At 48.9% G+C, this 22,702-nt stretch overlaps 1 protein-coding gene across 2 annotated transcripts; it reads right to left on the reverse strand.

Moving 5' to 3' along the window:
- Nucleotides 1-629: 629 nt before the first annotated feature.
- Nucleotides 630-21,689, reverse strand: LOC133354952 (protein phosphatase 1 regulatory subunit 3D-like). Of its 2 annotated transcripts, none has more exons than XM_061572176.1 (2): nt 21,544-21,689; nt 630-17,434 (listed from the first exon to the last, which is right to left on the reverse strand). In XM_061572176.1, exons 1-2 carry the CDS (start codon nt 21,567-21,569, stop codon nt 16,339-16,341), a joined length of 1,122 nt encoding a protein of 373 aa, XP_061428160.1. In that variant the 5' UTR covers nt 21,570-21,689; the 3' UTR covers nt 630-16,338. The 2 variants fall into 2 exon arrangements, with proteins under 2 accessions (XP_061428160.1, XP_061428161.1); XM_061572177.1 differs by having other exon boundaries at nt 21,379-21,648.
- Between the last annotated feature and the right edge of the window lie 1,013 nt (nt 21,690-22,702).

Consider the following 22,702-nt stretch of genomic DNA (forward strand, 5'->3'; position numbering starts at 1 on the left):
TTTTTAATATATTATTCATTATGATTTTTTCAGACATTGGCAGCACAGTATTAAAATTACACAATCATTTTCGTGGTGCCTTTAATCCATTAGTTTTATAATTATTTTAAATAGTTGTGTAAAGTTGCTATTACGGTATGAAAAATAAATATAACCCGTAAAAAAACAAAGTTTTTCACTATAAATCCTTTATATGCGTGGCAGCGAACTTAATATAAAGGATTTAAAAATATATTCGCCTGTGGAGGACGCGGGGATCGATCCCGCGACCTTTGGCATGGGAAGCGAGGGCGCTACCAACTGCGCTACTCCACCACGGCCTGTGGAGGGGTTACGCTCTGGGCTCTTACACTCTGACGTTCAGTCAAAGCCATGAATGCGTTCTATTTGAATATATGTAAAATAATTTTTTTTTGCCTAAAAAGTGTAAAATTTTGGGAATTTTTTTCACGAACAATAATTGTCTGGCACAACGAGTCTGTGTGGAAAATGTCAGCTCGATTGGATCACGGGAAGTGGGTTAAAAAACGACCGAAAGATTTGCACGGTCCTAAGCAAGCAAGCAAGCACGCGAACTTAATATAAAGGATTTAAAAAGACAGGCGTTTGTCGAGCGGACTGCGGTTGAATAACGTTTAAGTCGTTTTTATTCGTACGAGAAGTACAGCAAAGCACAGAAACAAAAACGATAAAATGTGAAACACAATTACAAATTCATGGGAATACATTTGAATTCATAATTTTGTGAAAAACGTCACATTGTGAAATTTGATGTCCTGTGGTATCATGGCAAGTCGAGTCTTAACAGCAGGACTGAGACCTTGACCAATATATACTGACCTTGTACGAGTGGGGACAGCAAGAACCACACTTATACATCTGTCGGTAACCTTCCATGCAAAGGGGTCATCTCTCTCTGTAGTAGGTAGAGAAGAGTAACTCATTAGGCCGCACCTTAAGCCTCACTCTGAATTGCACCGGTAGTCCGCTCTCAAATACAATCTCACCCAAGTCACGAACGCTAGCTAATCAAAAGTGCACAGATAATTAACATTTATAATCGTGTACATAAACTCACTCTGTTCACAAATTTTAAACCCAGTAGTTTCTGTATATATATAGTCACTCTATTTTTCTTTTATATATACGATAGTTGTTTTTAAATAGATTAAATTTATTTTTGTACCCTGTGCGTTAAATTCCACACGACACTTTTTGGGGCATTCAAGTTTCACCGCACACTCAACAACATCTGCCACGAACAATGACACACAGACCCCCCCCACACACACAGCCACTCAACCATCGTGCGCTTACAGCGGATTTTTTTAAACTCCTTAGCAAATCGTCGTAAAGTAGAAGCTGGATATAAGCACACCTACCACATGCTCCGTTCTGATGTAAGCAACACACGTTTTTACATTGTCACGCTGGTGGGCGGAAGGTTGTTGTTACTACGATTTTTTTGCCGAGGGAATGCCTCCAGTCTCAGGAATCGTTTTCAGGAGGGGCCTCACAAAAACATCTTTACAGCAGGAGGCGATGTTACTGCTGTGCGCACAGTCATCACACTTTGAGCAAATTGCCGTTTCATTTTTCAGCATTAAGATGTTTGGTCAATCCTAGGTGCACTAAATTGTATGGGGTTGTTTTTTGTAAATATGGGAGGAAACCGGCGAACCCGGAGGAAATCCACGCAGAAGAGCGGGGGAGAATTTAGCAACTGCACACAGAAAGGCACCCCGAGTCGGTGAATCGAACCCAGGAATGCTGTGGGCCACGAGGTTACCACTGGGCCACCTTGCCGCTCAGGGTGAATGGCAACATCTGATGCAAACACGCTACTGTGGATATAAGCACACGTGGCCTTGCTCCGAAGGTAGTTTGGTTATATCCAGCTTCGACTGCATTCACAAAGCTGACGTTAGACGGCAACATGAACACATCCATGAACACCGTGTGAGCGCGACGGATAATCTGTGGTTTGTCTTCTGGTGAAGCTGTAATATATACGGGGTGCGGTGTATTCGTCATTCTCGTGTGTTTAAAGTATATGCAAATAGTGTATGCAGAACATCTTTTCTATTGCAAAACTACTCAAAAAGGAATTAGCCCAACACCCAACGGATCTCTCCCGAGTTGACCGAGATTCAGCGTGTATCTTTTTCTAATGGATAAAAATGTCACGTGATAATAATTCCCACTGTCATTTTGCGAGAGTCTGACGAAATATCTCTCCGATGCGTCTGTTAGTGTCTTCGCGTTTTAAGTTTGTATTCCACGTGCCGAGAGCTTCAACAGAAACTGAATTGAAGGTGTTCAAGGAACAAACCCGTTCCTGAACAGCCTCCCAGGGCATGCGAAACGTTGGACATCGTACCGGACAACATGCGGTCCAAACCCGAAAACCGCATCGGGGAGACATGACATCATAAGTCAGGGCCAGCAGCGATTGCGTGGATGTCTTAACCACGCTGGTACATATCTCGTCTAAATCCCTTCAATTTGCTCTGAGAGCACCAACTCGTTCTATCCTATCTGCACACAACCACTTAATAAATACACACGGGTCTCTACAACAGGAGAGCGCTCGGTGTACCCGGGGTCACAAATACTTATTTCATTTCAAGCCAAGGTCCTATAATTACTGAAGCAAGAGCCCAATGAGATCCATTACCTTTTTTACGCAAGGGAGACCAACTTAGTAGTGACACACACACGCCATTTTATACGGTGATTCTATTAAAACTTTTGCTAGCAGATTTTTTTTCATTTAAAATTTTGACTCACGTTATGGTCTGGGCACATAACGACCTCCTCCTCCTGTGCGCGATGATATCACAAGATGATTAAAACCCGATGATGCACCTTGGTAAATTAGCAGACTGTGCAAACTAAGCCAATGATTTAGTAACACCACTAATTCCACGGAGAACTGGTTATCTACAGGGGCGCATTTGCTATGCAGCAATGGGGGCGGTAGTCCCAAAATAAACAGATAAATATTACTCTACCCTCAACAATGTCCTCGGTAACACAATGCGGATTCTGTAAACCGCTTGCAGACACTGCCAAAGGCCCAGGGCCGGTTTACAATCGTGGCGTGACACACAAAAACTAAAAATCATTGTGGGATCGCGCGCGTCATGAGAGTTGGGGGTTTGGCTTGCGCCCATCCACGGTTCGACCTATAAGCCCAGCGGTTATCCCTGTGCCTAACAGTGACAGTTCAACACTAACCCCAAACTACACAACTGCACTGTATAAAATGTAATATTATACAGTGCAGTATCAACTGTTGGAGGAAGGCCTCCCCAAGCCTTTGTCATAGAGGTTATCTGACTGTACTTTACCATGTGGGTTAGTGAAGAGGGTGCCGAGCGACCGGTGCAGCTATAACTCGCCACTGACGTTATCGGTGGCTGGAAATTGAACTCAGGCCACCGAGTTCATAGTGCAATGTGCTCACCACTGTGCCACCATTCCACCCCAATCACTGCAATACAAAAATTTCAAAACACATTTATGATGTCACTCCAACGCTTCACAACATTTGGTTTGGATTTGATCCCTTTCACAACCCATAACCCTACCCCTAACTATAACACTTTACCCAATCCCAAACACCATCTTTCATTGCAGCAATTAATCTACAATGCATTGCAGTTCACATTCCAAATATTATTGCAAGATAGTAATATTGTGTTTACGTCCATCATCCAATGAAACGTGGGTCTCATTCATAAGCAGTGCCTCACCAACAGGAAATGGATATTACACCACTATCCCACTTGCAAAACCTCACCCCCAATTAGATGACACTACGTGAGAACGCGGATTTGTAAGATAATGCAATGTCCAGGGAGGCGCGGCGGTGACTCATCCTCCGTGGCGTAAAAGGATGCGGTCACGGCTCTCACGTACACACGAGGCAAGATTTGCAAGTCGGCTCAAGCGATGAGCTGCAGTGGCAGGTCATGGCTCCAGGTTGCAGTTCTCCTCAATCCGGAGCTACAAATAGAAACCAATGGAGACGTTCTCAACTACATTGGCTGCCCTGTGAGTCATTGGCAGAAAATTCCACATTCGCCTGACAGGCGCCGTCCCTGGTACGACAACCTCCGTTGCGATTCCTCACACACAAAGTGACGTCCGTTTTGTCGTCGCGTCCCAACCAGGATTTTAACCTCGAGCGGTACAAGACGACTGCTCCGCGCATAAATCCCTGCCACGCCGAACGATTTGCACCGAGACGTGCCTACGCACGCCCTAACTTCACACAAATTCGCTCACGAAGGTAACACAAGAAGCAGTCTAATCAGATCAGGCCATTAATAGCAATCAGCACATTTTCAGATACTGATTGCTGCCCGGCTCACACTATTCCTAGGAATGTCTGCAACTTTTCCCCGCCGCGATCTCGCCACGTCACCCAATCAGATCGCCGTGCCCCCAGCCGTTTGTAAATGCTGTCTGGATAGCGCTAATGGACCTCGTTAGCGGGAGAGGCATCATTACCAGCGGGCACGAGTGCGTGCTTCACCTTGGAAACCAGACTGACTGCGCGGTACACACACACAGCGCTATTTCTAGACGGGGGGGGGGGGGGGGGGGGAAGCAGCAACCCGGTCGCGTCTGTCGACAAAACTGACCACGCGAGCGTGACGCGTGACGAGCAACGCGCAAGATGTGGCGACGTTTTTAGCAGAGCGGCACCAGCGAGCGCTTCGTTCCTGCGAATCTCGCAACAAGTTCTCGGCAGTCACCGTGATGACGTCACAACACGACGAGGCGCACACGGGCTGCTCAAGTTCACGAAAAACTGTCGCCCTGAGTGAGTGCCACATTTCACCATCAGCCCACACATCTGCCTCCACTTATGCAAGACACTCTCACGTTGCAAACTCTCTGAAGCCACGGTATTAAAATTGTAGTTCCTTGCAATTTGCCTACACATACGAAGCGCTGTGGCAAAGCACCCGAATTACAATAAGCTGAAGGTTGACTCAACCCCATCATTTGTCCAATGGCGATAAAATGAGCACTATGTGCAAAGTCATCAATGGTGGTCGTCCTGTTGAAAGACTTGACCTGGCCAAGAATGTGGAATCTCCATCAATTGCTCAGGGCAGCTAATAGAAGATGAGTACCACCCTATGGTAGTTTGCGCAGGGAGGCACCGATACTTTTTGTCTCGGTCATTCAAAATAAAAAAAAACGGTTTACGTTGAGTGTAAACCGTTTCCTTTCACGACCCTCTGAAAACTGTGTAGCCTCTTGGCCCTGGGCCTATGTGATGTTTTGCTAAACAAGACGAGCAGATCGTCGTCCAATACATCTGGTCAACATGGAAGAGTCGGCCAAGAGCTCCCTTGAACGGAGGCTCTTCCGCCAACAGTTGTAGAGCAAGCAATTGCAGGGCTCCACTTGTACTTAGTATACAGCAGATGGGACCTACTGCGGGAATGTCCCCAGCCTGTACCATTCGTGCATCCCTGTTGTTCTGCACATTCGAGTCATTTAAATTCGTCCCTGGCTCACCACTTTGGATAGATAATAATTCTGATGTCCAGAGACAGTCGAGAGCACTACCGCACTTATAATTAAATGCTAAAGCATGCAGCAGAGAGCCTAACGTGGCGCCCACTTAAAGCCTGAAAGGCTGCAGATCTTTCCATGTATTTCATTGAAAAAAAAAAACTTGTAACGTATTCGGCAGGAAGCACTCAAGAGAAAGGACGGTCCTCACTGTCAACTGCTCGTTGTTTTCATCCAAAAGATGTCCCAGTGGTGATGGGCACAACGCGAGTCCAATCATTTATTAATGAGATTTAGGCTCTGCGCTAAGGCATGAGCACTGCACGGCTTCGCTTCCCCATGAAAGTTTTATGTCGACTCCACTACAGTAAGTAGTCAAAAGATTGGCGTTCTGCCGGCAGGCCAGAGGATGGAAATTCAAGATGCGAGCGTCTCCGCCATGGCCCACGCACGCGGATATTTTAGACACGCGAATAAATAAATCACAATCGTGACATCAAACGCACGCAGTGCTACAGCCAATCTGGATCGGGCGAAGACTGTGGGTCAGATCGCCAACTGAAAGCAGGCTTTGCACAAGGCAGCCAATCAGCGTGCACACCTTGCCGATGAGATTCTACTACAGGGGGAGCGGCCTAGAGGGTATTTGGCTTACTCTTCCACGCTGGCTGACCGGACGTCTTGGAAGGCAGGATAGTACCCACACTTTAACCCTCTACACACGATCTGCAAAATCAACTTAATTGTGGCGTACCAATTTTATACTGCTAGGTGGAGAGAGGCGGAGGGATGTAAAGAGAGCGAAGATGAAATTGGTCCAAAATTATCAACTTATAAACAAATGCTACTGGCAAACATCAACGTGGAAAAATAACCAACAGGCTGACGGAAAGAATGTTATTTCCTTCAAGTGACTTCAACAAAATCGCCTTCCCTGACTTATTATTGCATAATAATCCAAAGGCAAAGAGTGAGATGTGTTATCTAAGGTTGCAATGCATCTGGGGCCATCTCGTCACCCTTAACGGACCCTGAACTAATGGACATTCTCATGGCGCGGCGCCAGTCTAACGGCCACTCGTCTCGCCGGCGCGCATATTGCTTAAGGCTGTACCAGACAACAGCCCCTTTGCTGTACGTGTACAACAACTTGAAATGTCGAGTCACTGGCGAGGCACATGAAAGAGGGTCGTAACACGTGCGTCCAGTCAATGGGAATCCCGGCCAAGTGATAGCAAAATGTATTGCGATCAAACAATGTGAGGGGGGGGGGGGGGAACCCACCACAGCAAATGCTCGCACGTAAGGCCGGGAAAGCCACGAGACACCCGCTCTGGAGACTCGGTGATTTCTTAGAGCATTGCTGGAGTGCACGTGCGCGCATCCCCGTGTCCGGTGTTTTTTTGGCTGCGCGCTTGCGTGTTCATCACGTGCGTGTTTACGTATAAAAATAATACCGAGGCTCATTCACCCGCACATGCCACACGGTACAGTGCTGGCCGTCTCCCTCTCTCTCGCAGAATGCTCCCAATCCTCCTGCACAAGCAATTCTCATTACTCAAACGTCCCCAAGGCACCGTCTCTCGCAACTTTGTCCAAGGCCCAGAATGTCCACCCACCCTGTGTACACGCGGAACACGCCGAGCCCATGGTAACTCGATTGTCCTGACAAGATAACCGGGTGATTTTCACCTTCCGACGGCTAAACGTCCACGTGTCATCTTCAATGGCGGCCCTGAGCCAGTGGTGGGAATTCCACATTCCTACGACGGGGACCAGTGTATTCGAAGAACTGCTGTGTACTTTCACCAAAGTGGTGCTATTAATTTTAACCAACCAGAAGGGATGACAATCCAACCACACCCCGACCGGAATTGTAACCCTTGACCTTCTGATCGCGACTGGGACACTCTCACCACAGTGTGAGGCGTTTCCATTACGCTCCCACCGCCCAAGTGTGCCACACGGAGAAGCTTCCATCGCCGAACTCTCAACATATTCGTCTTCATCATCATGAGCCATTGTCAATGCCACTGTTGGATGAAGGCCTTTCCACACCGTTGCCATCCCATCATTCCGTCCGGCGATGTGTCCTACCCCGAGCCCATTTAGTCCTCTTGTCAATGTGACGTCTCTGGTTTGTGTTTGTTCCCTGATCCACGTGCTCCTGTTGCTCATCAGATTACGGACACCAAAGTCAATATCGTTGAACATGGCTCCTTAATTTGACGTGGTTCCTTGCCCAATGTCAGCTGAAGGTTGCGGGTAACCGCCCGGCTACGAATATGATCACCGATGGACCCTAACCCAGGAGTCGGAAAGCACAATAAGAACAGCCATATTTTTCGAATTCGGTAAAAAAAAACTCCATATTTAAAGAGCTGCAATGCATGTGAATATGAGACGGTGGTAGTTAATAACTGACGTCACGAAGGAGTCCTTTGAAGAGCCGCATGCGGCTCTGCACCCACAGGGTGCCGACCCCTGCCCTAACCGCATCTCATTGGGAGCGTTAACTCTGTTAATAATGAGCTACAACCTGAGCCAGGTCCAATAATGAACTGTATTAAAACATGAAGGAATTTTACATGAATAAAATTTAATACGAAATTATGTATAATTTATAATGAGTGTACTATTTACCATCATAAAGATATATTTATCAAGTACATTATTAATATTTAACACCTGCGTGCTTTAACATTCGCCGCCATATTTATCTTTGCCTTTGTGTTGTCATAACAACTGTATCCATCTCACGTGATCACACGCAGCCAATCACATCGCTGTTGGCCATGGCAACACGGAGCCTTTTCCAGATTTTGCAACAAAGTTGCTGCGAGTTCCGGAACAGATGCAACATTATTTCTCCTCTTGATGCCACCCACAATAAATATAGCAACACAAACACACACTCCCATCATCATCATCATAGTTAGCCATGATCAATCCCCTGCTGGGTTGAAGGCCTGCCTGAGCCACCACCATCTCTCACAATCCTGAGAATGATCCACAGAGCTTCTCCACATGAACCGATTAACTAGACACTTGAACATTCCTGCAGAGAGGGTGCAGCTATATCGCTCTTTTACAAAAACGACCAGGTCACAAATGATAGCTCAAAGAAGTTGCTCATCACGTGGACATATATATCAGCCAAATACTGTTAAATATGCACGTTCTAAATGTGGAGGGAAAAACTGGAGGACCCGAAGAAAAATCCTCGCGATCACAAACTCTAGAGAATCAGCAGGCGTCATGGGTCAGGATTGAACCCACGTCCTCCTGCATAACTTGAGAGCTGGACAAGGCCCATAGAACAAACCATCAACACAGCCAACAACCCAGGAAGGAGGCCGTCGATAGGCACCACGGAAGCCGCTCCTCCCCCGGTATCCGTCATCTCATAAAGGGTGATTCACGTCAGAGAGTGCCTTTAACAACAACAAAACACATGTAAAAAATACATTTGGTGATCCTGCTGCGTTGGCAGTGGTGCACAAGCATAATTAATGAACAACAAAACGCCTCATATTCGCCAAAAACACTGCGTTAAAAAAGAACAAGTTTCCGAATCTCCTTCACATTACGAGGGAGAAAATATATCATTGGCGGAGTTGTGTTAAATGGCCCTTGGTAGCATATGAAGGGCCATTGTACCAAATGTCTCCTATTATATATATTATACTTTTTGGTTCTTTCGGTAAAGTCACGTAGGTATAAAATAAAATAAATCACGACGTTTCGGGCGCAACACAAGCGTCCGAAACGTCGTGACATTATTTTATTTTCTACCTACGTTACTTTACCGAAAGAACCAAAGAGTATGGATTCCTGCAGTCACGAAAGCTTCAAATCAAGATTATATATATTCTTTGAAGGCATTGTTATTGACGAAAGTGTTCTTTTAAAAGTAGGTTATTAAGGTGCTGGTGCTATGGTGGTGGCGGGGGGCTTAAATCAACGACAAAAATTAAAATCAGCCGGCGCGCCTCCAGGCTTGGGAATTCACCCACGACGTGCACATAATTTCATTATCCCGAGCGCGAAGTTCTCATCTCAGTGGGTATCTCCGACCTCCGCGAGGCATTTACGAATGGGCTGTCATTAAACTGCACATTATTGTTGAGGATTAAAAAATTTTGTTATTATTTGACTCTCTACTCAATTACACACCAATTGTGCTATCAGCATAGCATTTCGAGGACGTCGCTCCATTAGGTTTCGTTTCTTATGGACTTCCCTTTTGTGTCCGACACTGGTAGACCCTCAAGAGCTGGCCGCGACAAATTCCAGCACAAATATAATGTTCAACTGCTTTTGTGCAGTCATCAGTGATCGTGCTCTATAGTATCCTGCCATAGGAACGTGGAATTTCCACCACTGGCTCAGGGCCACCAACTGAGGGACAGTGCCCGCCCTATGCGTTTTTGAGTGAGGGAGACATTTTGACTTTGGAATTCGTGACCAAGTGCCCTTGTGATGGCTTTCCATATTACGGTGCTAGAGAAATTGTCATCATTATTATAAAGCTCACCGACCGTGACAATTAATTCCGCTCTATGTGGCCCCCTGGGGTTCAAACCAGGCCGGTAAGGGGAGGTGGCTCGATGCTTTGACAGATGCGTTAGGCCCCATGACAACCAGGCCAACTCGATCGTGGGTGTATCTCTTACCAAGCACATGCTGGGTACACTTGCAGTCACTGTTGTTGTTGTTTTCAATTGCAATATAATTCAATTTCGATTAGAGCATATCAATGCATCTACTTATATAGTCCTTTGGCCTTGAGGCCTGTTGGGGGGACGACCATTTCCTTTAATTATATCTCCTTGCAGTGCTCTTTCCGCTTCTCTCTAACCACCAACTGTCGTTCAACTGAGATAGATTTCACCCTGTCCAGTGTGTAATGTTTAACATCCAGTCAGAGCGTGATCTTAATTTTTCCCGAGCACATTGAAGTGTTATTAAGTTATCTGCAGAATACCTTTTATCCACATGATATTATGGGAAAAAAATACTCCCAACTCACATGACTACTGGTCAGTGCTCATCTCTGTTGGTGGTCCTGGACCAGTGGTGGCAATTCCACATTATCAAGACAGGGGCCAATTTATGCACAACCATTGCTGACTTCCCAAAAAACAGTAATCAAAAGTGTTTACATAGACTACAATTTAATACGTAGCTTTTTACAGCCATTAATATGATGAATGTATTTTTGTTAACAAGGCCTAACCCAAAAATCGATTTTAATAAACTACAATGACTTCAACGTGTCTCCCTGATCAATAAGGCAGTCTTAAACTCTCTTGGGAGGTTCAAGCCAGCCATATAAAAAAAAAAAACTCTACATTCCCCTGGTAGTGGCCATTCTCTCCATAGGGCAACCACAGACTGCAGTACAGTTTTACTCATTTCGCAGCACACACTGAAACAAGCTCAGTGATGTGACCATTCCAAGCCAATCTCGGCTCAAGGAAAGCAAGTGGCTTAGTACTACTGCTCCCATCCACTGTCGCTCTGCCGAGCTCTCTCTGCATTTTCATTTAATTGCTTCAGGTGTGTAAAGCTTTAACCCATAGTTTGTCAGACAGCACCAATTCAGAAGCGGTGTGTACAGACCAAGGTTTACGTGAACTCAGAAGCAACTGTGCAGGGTCAGCTTTCTCCATCGGAAATAAGGAGCTGTTGCACAGAGTCGTGGAACTCCTGAAGTGAAACTTCTCACTTGGCTCGCAATTTAAAGAGATATAAAATAAATATGGGACAGGGAAAAGGGTGGATAGAGTGCAGTGCATACCACGCCAAAGCAGTGGCGCAGTGGTTTGCGCACTGCGCTATAAAGCTGGTGACCCGAGTTTTCTGCCGGGCCACGGCTAACATCAGTGATGAGCGATTATCTGAAGCAGTAGTTGCCTTCCCTTCACAAACCAGCACGAGGTAACGGTCAAATGGACCCCTATGACCAACAGGGCGTGGGGAAGCCTTCATCTAGCAGGCGCTGACAAAGGGGTTGTAAATATTTTTTCAAGTAAAAATATATTTTTAAATGTTTTATGAACTGGTAGTAGATTTACATTCTCCTGGGGTTGCAGCAGCCATGTTCATTCGTGTTCAACAATTCACACAGCCGTGTCTCTTTCAGCAAGGAGCCTAAAAGAGCAACTCCTATCCCACGATCCTTTTGCTGTCCATTGTGTTGTGGTTAAGCTAGTTTCCGCAAATATGTGGTGCAAACATGGCCAGACCTATGCAATGCTCTGTCAATTTGGGCAGTTTCCTACCAGGTCCACGGAAAACTGCTTTTTGGCAACGTACGAAATGGAGCCACGAGCTTCAAATCTGTGCGATGTTGTTGTTACCAAAGCGTGCCGACTGTTGTTCTTACCAAAGCGTGCCGACTGTTGTTCTTACCAAAGCGTGCCGACTGTTGTAAATTGGTCCCTCAAGATCCTGTGATGTCACTCACAAAAATAAAATACCGATGCGGCCCTTGTTGTGCCCATGCCATAGTCCGGATACCAAATTTGAAAGTAAAATTCTGTTTCACGTACTGTATTTGTTAGGGACCCTTTCTGGAGGGTAACACCGAAGTCTCCCTTGCATAACGAGAAAACGTTAACTGAAAGAAGAATATGAAAGGGACGTCACCCAACTTCTGAATAAAGACACTGGTCGATGTTTGCCATCAACAGCTGTGAGCGATGCATCAGCAGATAATTTGCATTGGAATAGCGAATCTCGGTAGAGTATGAGAAGACAGATGGTCGGCAGTGGTGAGTAGCAGAGTTATGACCCCAGGTTTTAACCCCCTCACTCCCCGACTCAACCAGTTCCCTCTTCAGAACACAATTCCCTTGATTGATGGCACAACAGTGCGACGCAGCCAATTAATTCCATTAAAGATGCTGAACAATAAGTTGGCCGATCGATGGTGACATTTCTCCAATCCCTCCAGATGCCACGCACTGTAGCGCACTCCCAACAGCGCAGGGCTAAACGACCGTCATTCTGTACATTAGAGAAGAGGAGCATTGCAAGCTGCTCTACACACATCTCTGCTGCGGTACCGTTGCACGCGCCATCTCAAGTCGCAATACTCGTGTTCGCTTGATTACATTTTCTTACATTTGAAAAGCCCCAGTGTACAGTCTGCTCATTGTGCAGCGTTTATTCCACTTTCACCTCTCAGGTGAACACAGTGTTTGCACATTTTAAAGCTCCGAGCTCATAGACACTAAACTGCGCTTGTAGGTGTACTTAATCGCAACTGCAAAACTACGAGAAAGCCCATCACAACAGGACAATTAATGCAGGCTGGAAACAAGCATATAAAAATCACGCACACAAAGGTGTGCAGCGTTGTGCGGACAAAAGCACTCGTCCTTATTCAGAAGACCAGCTCCGAAGTGGCATATGTTGGAATGGCCACATTTTGTCAACTCTTACAGTTGGTTGTCTAAACGACAAAATATCCACACATTCAGTTCTTTGCAGCTGGTGGTCTGGATAAGGCTGACTGCTTGTGTACATACGGGGTACACGCGTGCGTGCGTGTGCGCTGTTACATCTCGGTGCACGCTCAAGCACAGTTGCTTGCATGGTGTTATGTTGCCGGAAAACGATTTAAACTTCAGTCGCTCGTCGGTGCATTGTCAAACATCGACAGTAGATCCCAATACCGGCGCAGTCTCCCTCGTTGCCGCCGCGCAGTCAAAGCGTGTGTGCGTTTTCCCGGATTAACAACATTAGCAACATTTTCAAACTACAGCAGTTGGCCGGCGTGCGCCTTCTCCACGTGCCCCCAAACCACCACCACACATCCCCGCGCATCCGCGGACGTTTAAAAAAAAAAGATGCCACTCATCCAGTTGTAACTTTGTCTTTTTTTACCTCTGCCATTCACAAGGTGATGGAGTGAGCTTTTCAAGGCAGCCTCCACCCCACCCCCACCACCTCCCCCCACACCCAGCATAGCAGGGCGGCTCGTTTTAAAAGCGTTCCTCTGCCATGGGCGCTAAATGTCAGAGCAGTCACTCAGGGCCAGTGCGCACTGCTGGGTGCTAAACGCAGCTCCCTCTCGTCCAGCAAGAAGGAGGCTGTCCTTCGGTCACCCTTCTAAGGCGGTGCAGGGCTTCTGCTCCAAACGTGAAGCTAACCGGGTCATTGGATATCACCCAAATTTTGGCGCGCACGCGCACATGCTGCGCAGGTCCCTTGCAATAGCCGGATGCAAGCCTTGGACATCTGGCCAACGGGATCGGCAGTGGTTCACACACACGCGCGCACACAGGCAAATGCATCCGACTCGCATCACAACTCGTACAGTTTCTCTCGTAAGGTCCCAGTATACAATCAAGTTGCCAAGGTCGTAGGGCAAGTGCCAGTGTAGCATTTAGAACACTACGGGTCCAAAATTAGAGCTGCAAATCTTAAGGTCACATCCAAATAGAGCGTGAGCAGATGGAGCGGTTGTGTCGACAATCTCGTGATAATGAATTAGGCTACGTCATATGCATTATAAAAGTGAATCTTACAATATGACAAAAATGCTAAGAAAAAGACGAAATGTCAATGCTAGGCTTAACTTTAGTGAAAATTACAGAGCAATGCATGCCTGGGCAGGAATATACCTGACAGTAACTGACCTGGCGAGTTTCAGTACAAACAAGCACACCCAAAACATACACCCAGACCAGTGTTACTACAGAATACAATTCAAGAACATACCACGTACTCACCATCACATGTACATACATACACACATAAATACACGTGGACGCACACAAACACCCGCTCACAACTGAACATAGCAAACACACACATGAAGGCCACATACATTTTCTCGAGCATAGAAGCAGCAAGCACATAGGTATGGGTAAATTCCAAGAATGGAAAACAAAATACATAAAAAAAACATGTAAGGAGCACACAACAGAGGGAGATGAATTTGAGGTATACAGAACGGGTGAGGCTTTCACTCAGCACTGCATTAATTACCAATGCAGCTCCTAATGATAATGAAAATGTTGGTTTTGCACTGCTGCAGCTGATGCTGATATTGGCGATTTCCATTGATCATTAGGGTTGCAATGGTTTACCTCCATCCAGGAGATACAATGACTTGCCGCGATTCAGGGCTGAGATTAGATTTTACTCAATAATTTATTACTTATTCCACGATGCGTCGTTTTTACCGTCTCGCTGGTATTATATTGTTCACTCCATTATTCCAAAACGTAATGTTTGCACATAATTTCAATATGAGTAACACAACACGTGAATCAGAAACATGGACGTTGACCCAGCAGAACAAAAGCTGAAACATGTGCACAGAAGCATGGAAAGGTGCATGCTTTTACTTACACTGCGTGGCACAAAAAATAAACCGCACAGATTACAGAGATAATGCATGTTAGAGGCACCATATTGATAAATTAAAAAGTAAACGGGCTCGGCCAGGACTTGTCACTAATTGGGATGATGGCCGGAGGTCGAGCCTAACGTCAGAGTCGCAGCCAAAGGAGGAAACGCCCGAGAGGACGTCAACCGTGGAGATGGGGGGGGGGCAATGGACCGTTGCATCGCAAGATGGTGGAGAAATAAGGACGGCTTCGGAGGCCTTCATCCAGCAGTGGCTCGATCATGGCCGATGAAAATTCCTACATATGCAATTCAACGCTTAGCTGGGGAGCCTTACAAACCAATATCAATCAATATGTTGTTACACCCCTAGCAATGATGATTTGCTTGATGTTGATAGGTCGCGAGGATGTTAAATGATGAAAATGGTAATGATGATGACGCATGTAGATATTACAAAAAAATGTTCACCAACACTCATGTTCCCCGAACATGGTACAGTACGCCCGTTATTAACCCCAGTTTGACCTCAGTGTTCACCCTATCTGGGTGAGTGAATTTCCCCACACTTGCATTTAAATGAACATCGTTGCCTGCCCTATGCCTCCTCCTAAGCCAACAGTCACAGTCCACACTGAACCCGACCCCACAATCACACGGGCGCCGTAACAAGCAACACACTGCCCATAAATAATCATCATCGTTGTCGTCGTCGTCAAAGCGACAGAACGCCACACACTGCAGAACTCGATGCGTTTCATTCGCGACTCCTACCTCTAGGACCCATAACCGGACCACCCTGGTCTGTGTTACCTCCCATGGGCACACGCCAACTGCAGCAGTTTAGCAGTTTACTTACACATCCTTTTGTCTGACTGATTACTATTTTTTCACGTGCAATAGTGTTAACAATTTAAAACCATGGGGTCAATTAACCACCTTACACAAACGGCTGTGAGCAAATCTCCAAAGCGTCGGTATAAAAATGGTTAATGGACCCAGGTGATCAATACTCAAAACCCAAAACGTATGCTGCCATTATCGAATTCCATTACGCTGAAAAAAAACCCCTTCCCGTCGTCCCCTCCTTGCGTCCCAAATCTCTAGCAGGCCCCTCAAATCCACCTTGGCCCTGTTGGATAATTTTCCCTCAGTCTGGGTCGCCCTCCTTAGGGCGCTCAAGGGAAAGGCAGGGGGAGGGGGCAGTGAGGCGTGCGATGCCACCGATGGCCCCTTAGCTGTGACCGGCACGGCCGCGCGGTCCATGGAGGCTACGGCTGAATTGACGACGGTGCTCGCGGTGGCCTTCAATCGACGATCCGCGAGCGGCGCCCTCGCGTCGCCTCCGCACGCCTCGCATCCTCCGAGTGCGTATGCGCACGTTCACACGTGGAAGTGACCCCGCAAATCCATCGGGGGGGGAGGGGGGGGGTCCTAGATGTAGTGAATCCACGAGTCCTCGTAGTCCCGCGGCGGAGACAGCTTGAGGCAGTGGCACCGCACGACGTAATTGGCGCCGCCGTTGTTGTCCCAGTACTGCTGACCCTTGGACACGAACAACACGGCGAACTGTATCAGCGCGCCTGCCTCCATGAAGGGCGGCGTCTTGATGGAGAAGCCGAACTTGTCCGTGTGGCCGTCGCTCGAACCCGGCACGTACGTCGCCACCACCTCTTGCTGCGTCGCCCAGCCGTTGAGCGAATAGCGCACCGACACAAACTTCTCAAAGTGCAGGTTAAGCACCCTAATGAGACCGTGCAGCCCAAGCTCCGACGTGACCACCAGGCTCTCGAGGGACACCTTCTGTGACCGCACGCGCTCCAGGAAGTCTGGCGTCGTGCCCGGCTGCTGAAACTGCGGCTCCAGGAAGCGGCTCTCGATCCGCTGGCTGTAGCCGAAGCGCGGCACGCTACCGCTTGCGCTGCCGCGGCGCAGCTGGGAGAGCACGCGGTTCGGGATGGACACCTCCTCGCTGTTGCTGTAGTGGCGCACGCTGATGAGGTCGAGCCCCAGCGAGTCGGCGAAGCGCACGCGCTTGCGCGTGTTGGGTGTCACCGTGCCGCTCGCCGCTGCCGCCTGCTTGGCGCGCACCGATGGTGGGGGTAGTGACTTGGCGCGCCTTCGCAGGAGCGGTAGCGACGCAGGGCTGTCCATCATGATGTAGTCGCACGGCCGGCCGAAGGCGTGCATCTCTGCCCAAGCGCTGCACGGGCCCTGTGCAGGCGCGACGTCCTCACCGCCGTGGCCGCCGCTGGGCCCGTTGGAGGCCGCCGCCGCCGCGGGGCCGCCGCCGTCGCACTCCTCTTTGGTGGCGCAGAGCGCCGAGCTCTCGTTGGAGAAGTGCATCTTCTCCAAGAGGTCCGACACGTAGCTCAGGTTGCGGGGGATGCTCATCTTGACGGGCCCGTTCGCCGATGCGGGCTCTGGCGCGGCGGGCACGGCGGTGTCGGCGTCGGCGTCGGAGGCAGGATCCGCGGCGGGGTTCTCGCTCGCTCGGTGGAGAGACGATGGAACACTTCGCTCCATTATCCTTGGGACCAAGTACATACATACACGTGTGCGCATGTACATACCCGCACGCACAACGACACATGCGCTTGTGTTCAAAAGCTCTGTGCGTGAACAAGGTGTTAAGATGTGAAGGTCGCATGAGTGGCATTGAACAGTCAAACAGGCACAGCTCTCAAAGGGATAGTGACTCTGGCCATGATTGTGCTGATGGCACATATCCAGGAGGGTTTTTAAAAGGTTTTTGAGAATTGCATACAGCAAAAGGTCACAAATTCACATGGATTACCGTCCTTAATGTTAATATACACAAGTCACATCAATGCCAAGTGAAACTATCACTGTATATGACCACTAAACTAAAGATTGGGTGTCAGAATAAGTGTGTGCCAAATATGTTTCATGTTAATTAATTATCAAAACTTTCTGACTCTCTCTCCAGAGATGCGTGGATGTCCACGTATAACCATTGTACATAGTTTACCCTGCACCTATGTGTGCACTGAATGTATGCATGGATGCTTTTGTGTACGTTGTAAAGTATAGCACGTGTGTGCTTATGTATGCAGTGTAAATATATGCATTTGTAGTATTTATGTGGGGCATTACCGTTAGTGACATGTACTGTGGGCATAGTGTATTACTACGTGTGTAGATAACACACTGGTTAGGTGTGTACATATGCCGTGTATGTGTTACTGCAGCTTGTATAGTGTACGGTGCGGTGTGTGTGGCGCGTGTATGCACTTGCCATGCATGAAGCGGTACACGTGTGTAGTGTAAGCATTCAATACATGAGTTTTGTATGTAGCGTTGCCACGAGCAAGGTGTGGTATGCATGGTGTATACAATGCAATGTCTACATCATCTGAACGTGACTGCATCTCAATACGCTGTACAGAGAGCGGCATGGATGTCATTGCACCTAAGGCAAAGATAATGGATTTTTCTTAAGATGTAGGGGGAGCAGGGTGCGGGGGAAGGAAGTTTGTTTTTGTACGGAATAAACACAACTGGGCAGATGGAATCAGATCATTAGCCTGGGCTTGACAAGCAGGTTGTGCCAGGAGACGTTCCAGACCGTGGGAACAGCAGTGGAGAAGTAGCGACCACCCATGGAATGTGTGTAGGTCGAATGGGGGAGGCCCCGGTGGATGAAGTGGCGAGCATGCAGACACAGAGAGGAAGTCGCCATACCCACCACCCACTTGCCTGTGCCAGTATTACACGGAAGCTGCGGGGGTATACGGACTTCCCGCCCACCCCACGTTTAACGCGCAATACGATGTACAGATAGAGTCTAGTCGTGGTGTTGACTGTGCTATGTATCTGTGTCGTGCGGGTGCATCAGTGTATGGGGTTAAATTCATACCTACGCAGCACACTTCTTACCATGCTGGCGCAGGGTACATCTGCGTTGTGTACCGTCTCATTACACGTCCCACGGTGTTAGTGAGGAGTATAAGAATCATCCAGCCCCGTGAAAGAAGAAGCCTGTAACACCTGTTATGCATGGTGGGTCGCCTATCCAAGTACTGCAGGTTGACCAGCGTGGTGAAGTATGGTTTAAACACCCCCCCCCCCCCCACGACCAGACCCTTCATCGAGCTGTGGAGTAACACGAACAAACTAACCCTGCGCACTCTGCATTACTGACGTGGCGTGCGCATGCGAGGTGCATTGCCATAGAGCGTCCCTGTGATGATCTTAGTAGTTGGTGCCCTGCACGTCCCTGTGATGATCTTAGTAGTTGGTGCCCTCCACGTCCCTGCGATGATCTTAGTAGTTGGTGCCCTGCACGTCCCTGCGATGATCTTAGTAGTTGGTGCCTGCACGTCCCTGTGATGATCTTAGTAGTTGGTGCCCTGCACGTCCCTGTGATGATCTTAGTAGTTGGTGCCCTGCACGTCCCTGTGATGATCTTAGTAGTTGGTGCCTGCACGTCCCTGCGATGATCTTAGTAGTTGGTGCCCTGCACGTCCCTGTGATGATCTTAGTAGTTGGTGCCCTGCACGTCCCTGTGATGATCTTAGTAGTTGGTGCCCTGCACGTCCCTGTGATGATCTTAGTAGTTGGTGCCCTGCACGTCCCTGTGATGATCTTAGTAGTTGGTGCCCTGCACGTCCCTGTGATGATCTTAGTAGTTGGTGCCCTGCACGTCCCTGCGATGATCTTAGTAGTTGGTGCCCTGCACGTCCCTGTGATGATCTTAGTAGTTGGTGCCCTGCACGTCCCTGTGATGATCTTAGTAGTTGGTGCCCTGCACTGCACTGTGGTGGTGTGCACCGTGCGTGCATCGTGCACGTGGTGACGACTGTGTGCAGGATGTCCCCCCCTATCGTCACCTGCAGTATTGTATCCATCTGTACTGAGCATGTGCAGTGTCTACTACTACAGTGCACATTGTTCCCATTTACCGTGACAGTAGTAAAGTACAAACCCTCCTGCACGCTCACCGCTATGCAGTACAATATTGCGAATGTGTAAACACACACACACACGTAGCATGTCATGTGTACATGTATCATGTCATGTGTACATGTATCATGTCATGTGTACATGTATCATGTCATGTGTACATGTATCATGTCATGTGTACATGTAGCATGTCATGTGTACCTGTATCATATCATGTGTACATGTAGCATGTCATGTGTACATGCATCATGTCATGTGTACATGTAGCATGTCATGTGTACATGTATCATATCATGTGTACATGTAGCATGTCATGTGTACATGTATCATGTCATGTGTACATGAATCATGTCATGTCTACCTGTATCATGTCATGTGTACATGTATCATGTCATGTGTACCTGTATCATGTCATGTGTACATGAATCATGTCATGTGCACATGTATCATGTCATGTGTACATGTATCATGTCATGTCTACCTGTACATGTCATGTGTACATGAATCATGTCATGTGTACATGTATCATGTCATGTGTACATGAATCATGTCATGTGCACATGTATCATGTCATGTCTATCTGTATCATGTCATGTGTACATGTATCATGTCATGTGTACATGTATCATGTCATGTGTACATGAATCATGTCATGTGCACATGTATCATGTCATGTCTACCTGTATCATGTCATGTGTACATGTATCATGTCATGTGTACATGAATCATGTCATGTGCACATGTATCATGTCATGTGTACATGTAGCATGTCATGTGTACATGTATCATGTCATGTGTACATGTAGCATGTCATGTGTACATGTATAATGTCATGTGTACATGTATCATGTCATGTGTACATGTAGCATGTCATGTGTACATGTATCATGTCATGTGTACATGTAGCATGTAATGTGTACATGTATCATGTCATGTGTACATGTATCATGTCATGTGTACATGTATCATGTCATGTGTACATGTAGCATGTCATGTCTACCTGTATCATGTCATGTGTACATGTATCATGTCATGTGTACATGTATCATGTCATGTGTACATGTAGCATGTCATGTGTACATGTACTGCATTATGACCGTGTCCATACAATAGACGACTACCACACACAACATCTGTATACGTGTGTAGTAAATGCAGTTAGCATGTAAATTGCATAAGCTAAACACACATTGCACATTACTCATAGAATGTGTAGTGGAGTATGCACCTATCGTGTATACCAATGAGTACACAATATTCACAAAGAATACGTGTGTGTTGCAGTATATGCACGTGTACATCGTATAGAGTATTCACAGAGAATCGAGTATGCAATATAGAATACTGTGTGTGCATATCCCGCTGCGCCTGTAGTGATTGCAGTCGTGTGTCACCACGTACATGGCGCGTCGTTTACATGACGTACGTGCGTGTGTAGCCTTGCATTGCATGCAGGGCTACACACACACGTACATGCTACATGTACACACACACACACGTGTGTGTACATGCTACATGTACACACGGGGCAAGGGGACCCACACTGACCGACACGGATTGAATCTTCAGAGCACCGAGGAGAGAGCCTCTCCGCTCACGCGCGTTCACCGGCAGAGCGTCCCCGTCGTCGTCATCGTCGTCAGTCTCTCTCAGAGGGGGCCAGGGGAAGTCGGTCGGACAACGACGGCGCTCAACTGCTCGCTCACGACTTACGTGAGGTCTCCGTTGATGGGCAGCATGGAGGGAAGCAGAGCGAGCGGGGGGAGGCAATGAGGAGGAGGAGGAGGAGACGGGATGGATGTTCCACCGGCGACAACAGCGACGCGAGCCCGAATGAAAATAAAACCTTCCAGCGAGATTCTCCCACGCAGCTGCGGCTCCTCCTCCCCCGACCACCACGTCAATTATTCAGACCCCTCCTCCTCCCCCTCCTCCCCCCCCTCCTCCTCCGACCCCTCCTCCTCCCCCTCCTCCCCCCCCTCCTCCTCCTCCCCCTCCTCCTCCTCCCCCTCCTCCTCCCCCCCCTCCTCCTCCCCCCCTCCTCCTCCTCCCCCTCCTCCTCCTCCCCCCCTCCTCCTCCCCCTCCTCCCCCCCCTCCTCCTCCTCCCCCCCCTCCTCCTCCTCCCCCCCCTCCTCCTCCCCCCCCTCCTCCTCCTCCCCCCCCTCCTCCTCCTCCCCCCCCTCCTCCTCCCCCTCCTCCTCCTCCCCCTCCTCCTCCTCCCCCTCCTCCTCCTCCTTCCCCTCCTCCTCCTCCCCCTCTCCTCCCCCCCCTCCTCCTCCTCCTCCCCCTCCTCCCCCCCTCCTCCCCCCCCTCCTCCTCCCCCCCTCCTCCTCCCCCTCCTCCTCCCCCCCTCCTCCTCCCCCCCTCCTCCTCCCCCCCTCCTCCTCCTCCCCCTCCTCCTCCTCCCCCCCCTCCTCCCCCCCTCCTCCCCCTCCTCCTCCTCCCCCTCCTCCTCCCCCCCCTCACCCCCCTCCTCCCCCCCCTCCTCCCCCCCCTCCTCCTCCCCCCCCTCCTCCTCCTCCCCCTCCTGCTGCTGCTGCCCTTCCTCCCGCCCCCGGCTCTCCCTTCCTCCTCTGACGTCACCCCCCTCCCTCCACCTTCTCGCCGTCAATGCCCCGGAGCCACCGCCAGGAGCGCTCTCGCCCCCCCCCCCCTTGGCCCCCCCCACCCCCTTGGCCCCTCCCCCCCACCCCCTTGGCCCCTCCCCCCCACCCCCTTGCCCCCCCCCACCCCCTTGGCCCCTCCCCCCCACCCCCTTGCCCCCCCCCCTTGGGCCCACCCCCTTGGCCCCTCCCCCCACCCCCTTGGCCCCTCCCCCCCACCGCCTTGGCCCCTCCCCCCCACCCCCTTGGCCCCTCCCCCCCACCCCCT

The sequence above is a fragment of the Lethenteron reissneri genome, chromosome 49, assembly GCF_015708825.2.
Source record: "Lethenteron reissneri isolate LAM-NWPU_2019-01 chromosome 49, ASM1570882v1, whole genome shotgun sequence".
NCBI classification, from domain to species: Eukaryota; Metazoa; Chordata; class Hyperoartia; order Petromyzontiformes; family Petromyzontidae; genus Lethenteron; species Lethenteron reissneri.

What these genes read in the sequence shown, in the direction of transcription:
- LOC133354952 (XM_061572176.1), bottom strand. Translation starts at nt 21,569, where the DNA reads ATGCTGCCCATCAACGGAGACCTCAC. An exon ending in CCCATCAACGGAGACCTCAC is followed by an intron (nt 17,435 to 21,543) that starts GTAAGTCGTGAG and finishes CTTGGTCCCAAG; the next exon opens with GATAATGGAGCGAAGTGTTC.